Source organism: Triticum aestivum, chromosome 7D (assembly GCF_018294505.1).
Source record: "Triticum aestivum cultivar Chinese Spring chromosome 7D, IWGSC CS RefSeq v2.1, whole genome shotgun sequence".
Lineage (NCBI taxonomy): Eukaryota > Viridiplantae > Streptophyta > Magnoliopsida > Poales > Poaceae > Triticum > Triticum aestivum.
In genome coordinates this window covers 630,051,314-630,061,044 of record NC_057814.1, presented here as the reverse complement: position 1 = coordinate 630,061,044, position 9,731 = coordinate 630,051,314, and the positions used below count along the sequence as shown (strand labels likewise).

The 9,731-nt window shown below is 44.3% G+C and overlaps 1 protein-coding gene across 1 annotated transcript; it reads right to left on the bottom strand.

Annotated features, from left to right (window-relative positions):
* Positions 1–7,235: 7,235 nt before the first annotated feature.
* LOC123163861 (uncharacterized) lies at positions 7,236–8,300 on the bottom strand. Its single transcript, XM_044581254.1, has one exon. The coding sequence runs from the start codon at positions 8,298–8,300 to the stop codon at positions 7,389–7,391; it is 912 nt and encodes a 303-aa protein (XP_044437189.1). The 3' UTR covers positions 7,236–7,388.
* Positions 8,301–9,731: the final 1,431 nt, after the last annotated feature.

Here is a 9,731-nt window from a genome sequence, read left to right as displayed (position 1 = left end):
CCTAAGGTTAGTTCTTCAAAATGAGAGGCACAAGTTGGCAAGCCTAAGGGAATCTTGCCACACTTTTTGTGTGTATGCCATGTGGGGCCCAAGTGTGGCTTGCCTAAGGTGTGGCTTGAACCAAACACTCACCTAAGTTGGTCAAACATGCCTAACCTTAGGTGTGGCAATCTTTGACAAAGTTAGTCACAAACCAAACAACCCCTCAAACGCCACCGCCCGTGTCCCTCGTCCCTGAATCCCCGATCCGCTCGAGCTAAACGAGCCAGCGTTGCATGGGCTGCAGCATGGCCCAACCGTGGCCTAGTGAGGCCAACACATTTTTAAAAAATGTGATAACATGTATTTTTTTAATGCACAGTTACTCAAAAATTTGATAACATGTACTAAAAATTATTGTGTAATCGTAATAAATTTTATAATACATGCTGAACATTTTATAAAATACTACAATTTTTAAATACGCGTTCAACTTTTCCCAAAAATGTTCTGAACATTTTTTTAAATGCACAAACACTTTATTTACCTTTCAGAGTAATTTTAAATTTTTTGAACTCAACCCAAAAACAATGCAGAGACTAGCAGGTTTATTCTTCAGACCGAATGTAGTGTGTGTATATTGATAAAAATCATACACACACATATATAGACATCGTATATTATAAAATGTTCAATATATACACGATTAAGTTTTTATAATATGATATTGTATATTTAAATAAGATCATTGTATCTTAAAAAATGTTCAATATACATATTAAACGATGAGGCGAACATTTTTTTAATTGTACGACGCGATGGACATATAATACTTTTTAGTATCGCATAAAAACCGGAACGGCTCGGAGTTTAAAGACGTATACACGTACTAGTTTTTATTTTTGCATAGTATACATGTACTAGTTGAGGCAGCCACTAGTTGACGCATAGGATGGCGTGTGGCAGAGGCAGCAAGCGCGCACGGCGAACGACTCGGCGGGATCGATTCGGCGGTCGCGCGATTTTCTACTTCGTAAAAAAACGAATGGCACAAGTATAACTAAATTACGCGTGCAGTTTAGACGAAAAGGAGCAGCAGCAGCGCAGCGGCAGCGAGCATCCTCTTCTAACGGCACGTTGCGGGTTCGAATCCAGGCGGGACGCGCGTGTGGGGTCATTTTTGAAAAAAGGGTTCTTGTGGCGAGACCTTTTTTTGAAAAAATAGAGGATATATGCGTGATTAAATAAAAAGTAAGGGTTGTTTTTGTAAAAGAGCATGCCACGTCAGCCCCTGACACACGGGTCCCGGCGGTCAGATATGTGGTCAATATGCGTTTATACGGCTGTCAGATCGTTTTGCAACACTTAGGCTTAGAGTTGGTACTGCATGGCAAAAAAATTGACTAATGGTACTGATTCGTTATAACGTGCCAAAGTGTGGTAGTTCCCTGCAATTAACTCAATTTTCTGCGCGAGTGGGCTCGTCAGTTTGTTTCTACCTAGTCAAAATCAGCCTGGTAAGCCAGTCTGTAATACTTCCTCCGCTTTTATTTACTCCGCATATTAAGAGTTAACTGAAGTCAAACTTCGTAAAGTTTTACCAAGTTTATAAAAAAGAATATAAATATTTAATATAGCAAATGTATATGATGCGAAAATATATTCAATAATGAATCGAACGGTATTGATTTGTTATTGTACATGTTAATATTTTTGTCTATAAACTTTGTCAAAGTTTACAAAGCTTGACTTTGACAAAAGCTAATATGCGAAGTAAAGAAAAACGGAGGGGTACCATGTAAAAATATTATGTGCGTGTAGCATTGCTCCTACATTGATCCACTAGCCTTAAACAAATGAGGCCCCATTGACTAGAGACGGGTCGATCGGCCTGCCTTAACTAGTTGCTGCTCAGCGCTCCTCTTGATCCTGCCACATTTAAAACGCTACATAAATTTTGTCAACTGTTGCATATTTGCATTCATCATGTAAATCACGAGATTTTCTTTGAGTCATGCTATGCACACGATAAAACCAGGACGATTCACAGACGATTGTTAAATCAGGCCGTGCATGCGTATGAGTGAATCATAGGACGCTGGATTTACATATCGTGCACACGTCGGGCACCAGTGTCGTCCATGGAGCAGTTTCGATTTTTTTTAGAAGAACAAGGCATTGCGCCGGTTCCATTAACAATAGAAAATCATGGGAATATCCCATCACTATATCTAAGTTCAACGATGGCTGCCGCCGTGCAATGTATATACTCCACTTGGATAGGGAAGAAGCATCGGCCCACCCGCCAAGAACCTGCCCTTCCTCGCCTCGCGGATCTGACATTCAAATTAGTCCAGGACCTAATTCAGTCCATACGCGGCCACACTCCCTGTCCAGGTTGCAACGCAGATGATAATATATTACTGTCGTTATCATAGGAGATCGTTGCGCAGTCACAAGAGGACAAGCCACAACCAAGGTTTTTAAATTCATAAACGGAAAAATTTCAGACGTCACCTATTTTAAATTCTTCTGTATTTTGAGTGTCAAAATTTAATAAATTTTAATGAATTGTAACCTGATTTAAACTATAGATTAAATCTTGCTGGAAATTTTCGGGTTACATGTCTTTCGGACCAATCGAAATATATGAAATCCTGGAAACTTCATTGAAATTTCGAACCCTGGCCACAGCTAATTATCACACTTAACAAAATCACTAATAAATATAACTTGTACTACTGCCTAGTACATATGTAGTAGGTGTGGTGGTGTTAACGTTTAGTGCCAAGGACATTTCCGGATAGAAAATGTTTAGTGCTAGGAGCAAGCTGTCCGATCTATCGTGGAGATCTGGACGCGTGGTACGCAGGCGCCAGCTGTGTTGCCGTTCATGTTGATGTTGCCAAGGAACTCGCTCACCTCCATGTCTTGTGTCTCCGGCCAAGGTCAAGTGGCCAACGGGCCAAATGTACAACACGGAATACAATAAGAACCCACTTGCCTCCTCCTGCAAGTTTTGACACTTTATTGTACACGAACCTTTTTGGCATTTTCGTGACATCTGATTTTTGTTTCATGCTATAAAGAACACCACACTGGTCTTATAAAGCTGCATTGGTGACCATAGGGTTCCAGCCTTGACATGGGTAACAGCACTCAACTTCTTATTAGTCTCATTGGTAAATTACGACACACATTACCAATGCTTCGCGAAAAAGAAAATTAGATGCCACTCTAAAAAATTCGCCGCATCGCATGAGCTAAATAAGAACAGAAAAAAAAAGTTTAGCAGTTGCAGAACCAATAATTTGATCCACGGTTAATTTTAGTTAAATTGAACTAGTCCTGGTATTATTTTTCAATAAATCCTAACTGAAGAAAACGGTTTTTGTAGTGTTACAATGAAGCCACGGAAATACAACTTGGTGGAACGCATTAGTTTATGCCATTGCTCACACACTGTTCTTAGGCTTTATCTTCTGAAGCTCGATCAGAAACCTGATTTTTGTTCAGGCGATCCACTTGTAATGACAAAAAAAAAATGCAATCCAAAACATATGCCAGAAACCAAGAGCGATCCTGGCATTATGGACTGACAGCAAAAAATCTCTAATTTCACCACGCGTTTACCTCGACAACACGTGCACGCGCGCCACCGTCAGACCACACTACAGCTTAACTGATACTAGTTCTATTTGAGATGTGAGAATAGGCTGATCAAAGTGGGAGTAACATAAATAGTAACATAACACATCTCAAGACAAGTTCACTTATATGGCAAGTAGTTAAGGAGAAGAGAGGTATTTATGGTAATATAATATGTTACTGTAACATAACAAACTCTAAGGCTGGTTATAATAAGGAGTATCATATACTTATGGATGTGGTATCATAATGGGGAGTAGTATCATGCATACGATACTAGTCTTAAGTTAGTATCTTAGGTTACCTTATTAATTGTCATGCATGACACAAACTAGTACAACATTTTAATATGATACGATATCATAATATGATACCACATCCTCTCTTTCCTCATTTAATTTTATGCCACATCATTCAAAAAGTCTAGTTGACATGCATGATACCGATTATGATACTCCCATTACGACCAGCCTAAGGCAAAATGAGTCTATATCTAAATAAAAGATGACTTACGTGACATCACATATGTTACTATCCACTTTGAGGACAGTAACATAGAATAGGGCACGTACATGCGTGCCCAGCTAATCATATTAGGCCTCAACACAAACACATAGGTCATACCGCGTCATGGATGGGATGGTGCACATGGTCACTACTATCTCACGCAGGTGGCCGCATGCAAATTACTTCGTCAGTTCCTAAATATAGTCTTAATAATGGAACGGAGTGAGGGGCTGTTTGGATTGTGACTATCATTGTCATATATTGCCACATGATTTTTGCCACACTTGGCTTAGTTGAGTTGCTCAAATTGTTAGCCACACATTGGCTTGCCTAAGGGAATCTTGCCACACGTTTTATGTCTATGACATGTGAGGTTCACTGCTTATAGAAAATATCTTGCCTTAGGTGTGACTAGACCAAACACCTACCTAACTTGGTCAAACTTGTCTAAGGTTAGGTGTGGCAAAGTGTGACAAGGTGTGGCTAGAAACCAAATAGCCCCTGAGTAACATGTACGCAAGCCTGCATTGTTTCTTAATAATGGCGACCGTCATCGCCCATCAAGCATGCATATACATGAGCACGCAGCCTGCCCGACACGATCCGATCGTGACACAGCCAGAGCGGCCGTGTGGGGGAGCGGGGAGACATGCCGTGTGCGCCGGGCGTGACACTGGCGCCGACATGTCCAACTCGAATTTCGTTTTGTACGGCGTGGCTTGTACTTGTACTGTCCTGTCCCTTGAGATGGCGTCTTGCGCGTTTTGTCATCTTGTTCGTCGGTCGAATCACTGGGCGTGGGCATGCAGGGGTGTGCGCGCGCGCTTGACACAATAAAAATTTCGGCTCTCACGTGACATGGCGTCTTGGCCACATACCCTCGTCGCCATTGGTGGGATGTCGACGATCCTGCTCTGTCCAACCCTCCGTCCCTCCCGTGCTCCGTCTACTGCCGTCTTGCCCAACTCCGGCGGCTCCTTGCATCTCAGTATTAACGGTTTTGCTAAAATTAACTACTTTATGCCAGCAACAGCAAGTAGAAGATGCACCGAACGCTTACGTCTGTTGATTTCTGAAGCGATTTTCTTTTTGGTCTGGCCGATCGAGTTAAAAAAAAAATACAATACTGATACTCCCTCCGTCCCAAAATAACTGTCTTGAACTTAGTACAACTTTGTACTAAAATTAGTATAAAGTTGAGACACTTATTTTGAGACAGAGGGAGTATGTTTTTATCAGGCTAAACACGCTCCATTTTATTTTTATTAATCAGTAACAATGTTCATCTGAATACAATGTAGGTCGTGAGGAAGGACGAGCCACATGTGGCGTCCCTCAAAAAGACCAAGAGCGTGTTAAAAGGTATTGGGCCTCCATATTAGACTCCCTTCCTGGACATGAATTGATGAGCTGTAGCAAATAATCTCCCTAATGATACTTCCATATATGCCTCTAGCACTATTCCTGATACAAGCGATGACCTCTCTACAGTCCGAAGCAATCTCTATGTTAGTGATAGACACGTCAAAGGCTAGGGCCAATGCACCCCACAATGGCAAAGCCTCAAGCGAAGTAGGCTCAATAATGCTCGAACACTTTACTGCAGAGGTGCCCAGATATGTGCGCGAAGAATCCTTGCAAACAACGCTATGACAACCTTCACTTGTAGCTCGTGAAACGACTCCATCCATTCAAATTTTAGCAAACCCAAGAGGCGCAGGGATCTACTGAGACGAGCATGAACATCTTGGACTTGACTGCGAGACACTGGTTTGGACTTGCAAACCTGTAGTTCTTCGGTTTTATTTTATTTTGATGAAATGACAATTCAAATGAGGGCGTTGGAAAACCTGCTCATCTAGTGCTTTCCTTCTCGCATGCCAGATAGCCCAGAGGGTTACTAAGATAGTTAAGAAATCAGCCCGTGGGAGAGCATCAATTAGGAAAAAAATCCATGTTTTAGCATTAGGTTCATTGGTTCCCGTCAGTACCTCCACTATGTCTGGGTCTTCAAGGGCCCATACACATCGAGACATGTTGCATTCCAACAATGAGTGTCTCTAGGAATTGTTCGCACCGCATAGGACGCAATTTGTCACAACGGACATGTTACGATGACACAACAAATTAGCCGTTGGTAGGAACTATTGGGCTACCCTCCATAAGATTTTGATCTTTGCTATATATGGTTTGCCGATCCAGTCTGAACGCTTTATTTTTTTCCTCACCCACATGTAGCTTTGGTCTTTTATGACTTTGCTAGTTGTTGATGTGTTTTTGTGTGTGTTTGTGTTTGGCTGTGTGCATCCTAACTATGTAGAGGCCGGGTGTGTGCTCATAGTATTTGTATCCTCTTGATGCTCCATTTAAGCTAATAAAATCCAAACTTTGTCAAGAAATAATAGTTAGATTTTGATCTTTGATGGGACCCGAGTCTTCCACATAACAGTCCAAGATTTGTTTTCACACTCCGAGCCTGATGTGTGTACATGTTTGGATGCCAATAACATTTGGTATGCTGAGCGAACCGAGAACAAGCCCTCCTGCTCATGATTTCACGACAAAAAATTGTTAATTTGCATGATGGAATTGGGACTATCGATTCAGCGTCCATGATGGAATTTGCATGATGGAAAGTCTCTTGGATTTTTCCCTCTGCAGAATTAGGCAAGATGAATTAGCATAAGCAAGACACACACATCCCGCAAAAAAAAAGACACTTTTTGAACACTTTTTGCAGAAAAAATACTGATATGGTGCAACTACCCTGTATGGACCTCTCCGTATATGGGATTGGGCAGTAAATCGCAGATGGGCCTTTACAGTTAAATTTTCCGAATTCACGGCCCATTGTCTACGGCTGAACGATCATACGTTGAGTGCAGTGTATTTTTTTTCGAGAGTACGCCAATCGCATACCATATTTTTATAGAAGGGAGCAAAGATAATTACAAGAATCCAACGATCGATACGGGCATCAGTCGCCCGGACATCCACTCCGAACAAGACGCCTTACATCAACCTTGTATTCAATTGCTCATTTTCTTTCAATGAAAAGATTTACCACTGATCAGTGATCACACATCATGCTTAATTCCCGGTATGCACTGAACATTAATTGATGCGCAGAACCAAGATTAGTACTACTAACATTGAGTTACAATCTCCTTCTTCTATTGGCCATCTACATATTTACATTTTCACTGGATTCCTTCTTCTATATTGATCATGGTTCATGGATGGTAGTAGTAAAGCTAGAAGATGTGCAGCGTGTGTATGTTGAGGAGCGCGACCCTGGTCTGCACGAGGCTCCGGAACACCTTCTCGCTGCCGGTCTCTAGCTCCTCGATGCACTCCTCCAGCTCCTCCAGCCTCTCCGCCACGGCGGCAACCGCCGTCTCGTCCTCCCCGAAACCCGGCGCCGCCTTCTTCTTCTTGTTCTTTGTCACCAGGCACACCAGCGACGCCGTGCCATTGCAAGAGCACGTCTCCGACGCCACGGATGCCGACAAGGCCGCCACGGTGCCGAACAGCGCGGCGGACGCCGACGCCGTCGCTGCGGCCGACTCCATCAGCAGCCCCGTCACCTCCACCTCCGCCGCGCTGCCTTGGCCACCGCTGAGGATGCTGAGGCGCGATGGCCGGACGGCGCACTCCCTGGCCGCAGCGGCGAGGCACGCGAGCTCCTTGCCGGCCCTGCGCTGCGACCTGACCGCGGAGGCCAGGCGCGCCCCGTCGCGGCGGCGCACGGCGGCTAGCGCCTCGGCGACGTCTTGCTTGAGCGCGACCATGGCCTCCTGGAAGCAGCCGTGCGCGTCGGCGAGGCGGAGGAAAGAGTCCAGGAGGCGGTCGACGCTGCCGCCGGCGCCCGAGAGCGCCGCCTGGGCCTCGGGCAGGTCGAGGAGGTCGCCGAGCGCGGCCTGGAGCGCGTCGACGTGCGCGAGTCCCACGGCCACGGAGGCAACCAACGCCGACGGGCCCTGCTGCGCCCAGGCGCGCACGGCGCGGATGTGGGTGTGGAGGTGCGCCAGGATCGGGTGCGACCGACACGGCAAGCTCACGGACCGCGCGTGGTACGACGACGACGGCGCGCGCGGCTTGGACGAGGACGAGGACCTCGACGGGCTAAGCGGGAAGGAGATGGAGCGCGCGAAGGCGCGCGCCATGGCTTCCGGTGGAGCTAGCGCTTTGACGATGGCTGGTGTGGGCAGCTGCTTGCGTGCGTGCGAGACCAGTGTGTTGTCTGTCTGTGCGGCGCTGCTGGCTTATAAACACGGTCATCCCAGCTGAGCTGAGCTGAGCTGAGCTCTGTGGAGTATCAGTTGAGCTGGACATGGTTGGTTGTCTGACAGTGACACGCGCCGTGCACGTGTGAATGAGGTTTTCAGCTGTACCGTTGTGTCAGACAAGTTGCACTGTTGCACCGTAATGCCAGGATCCTTCTTGGTTTCTGGCCTCTGTTTTAATTCCTTAATTTTTTGTGATTGCAGATCAATCGCCTCAGTAAAATCAGGTTTCATGAACGAGATTCAGCAGAGCAAAGGCTACAACCAACACGCTGGAAATTATACCCACCAAATTCAATCAAGATTCGAACTCTTTTATATGGAAGCTATTTTTCTACTTCCTCAAACTGGAGTTACTTGTCATGAGAATCGATAAAAATGATCTATCTAGAACTAAAATATATTTAGATGCATCCATTTCTCCGACGACAAGTAATTCTCGACGGAGAACGTATATTTATCCTTTTTTTCACGAAATTGAGGAAGACATCTCTTTATAGACGATACAAGTATCCAATACTTGAAGAACTGTCGGGTCTAAAAATTAATTTTGAAATAAGTGAGCTCTTTTGTTTATGTAAAATCAAAGAGAAGGAGAGTTAGGGCATGTTTGGGACTGCTCCGCTTCACCAAAATCAGTTTTGCTCCGCTAAATTCACTTTGGAGCAGTTTCATCCAAAAGTTGTAGCTCTATGAAAGAGAATGTTTGACTTTCATCTAGCTCCAGCTTCAAGAATGAGAAATTTGGTGGAAAGCATCTATTTAATTGGTTGAGGGGGAGGGGGTGTGGGGGCGAAAATCAGATTTCCGATTGAGATGCAAAACATGAAGCCTAAGCACGGGCTATAAACAATAGTTGCCAAATTATCCAGATTCAAACTTCTTTATTTGTACATGGTTGACTCGCTCATTGTAATGAAATTCAATTTTTTGTTTGTTTTCCCTTTTATTATATTTTTGGGTACATGTAGCTTTTTACAATACTCATCATTTTGCGCTGAATTGAGGATGGCTATCTTTCAAGACCTTTATCGAAAGAACTATATCTTTCAAGACACTACGAGTTTTCCACAATCAAAAATATTTTAATCAAGGACACCGCCAACTCTCTTCCCTTTCCCCATTGTACAATAGTGAGAGGCCAGAGGGAGGTGGCCTCGTTTCCCCCGTGATAATTGATGAACAAGGGATGGGGAAACCCGGCGAACATTAAGATGTATAGCATGTAAATATGGACAATCGTCTGCCTTGGCTGCAACCACATTGTTGTGATGACCTACGAGTCGCCACTATGGAGCTGAAGTCCATATA

Bases quoted from the DNA above. Each gene is read 5' to 3' on its own strand.
- LOC123163861 (XM_044581254.1), bottom strand. From the start codon at position 8,300: ATGGCGCGCGCCTTCGCGCGCTCCATCTCCTTCCCGCTTAGCCCGTCG.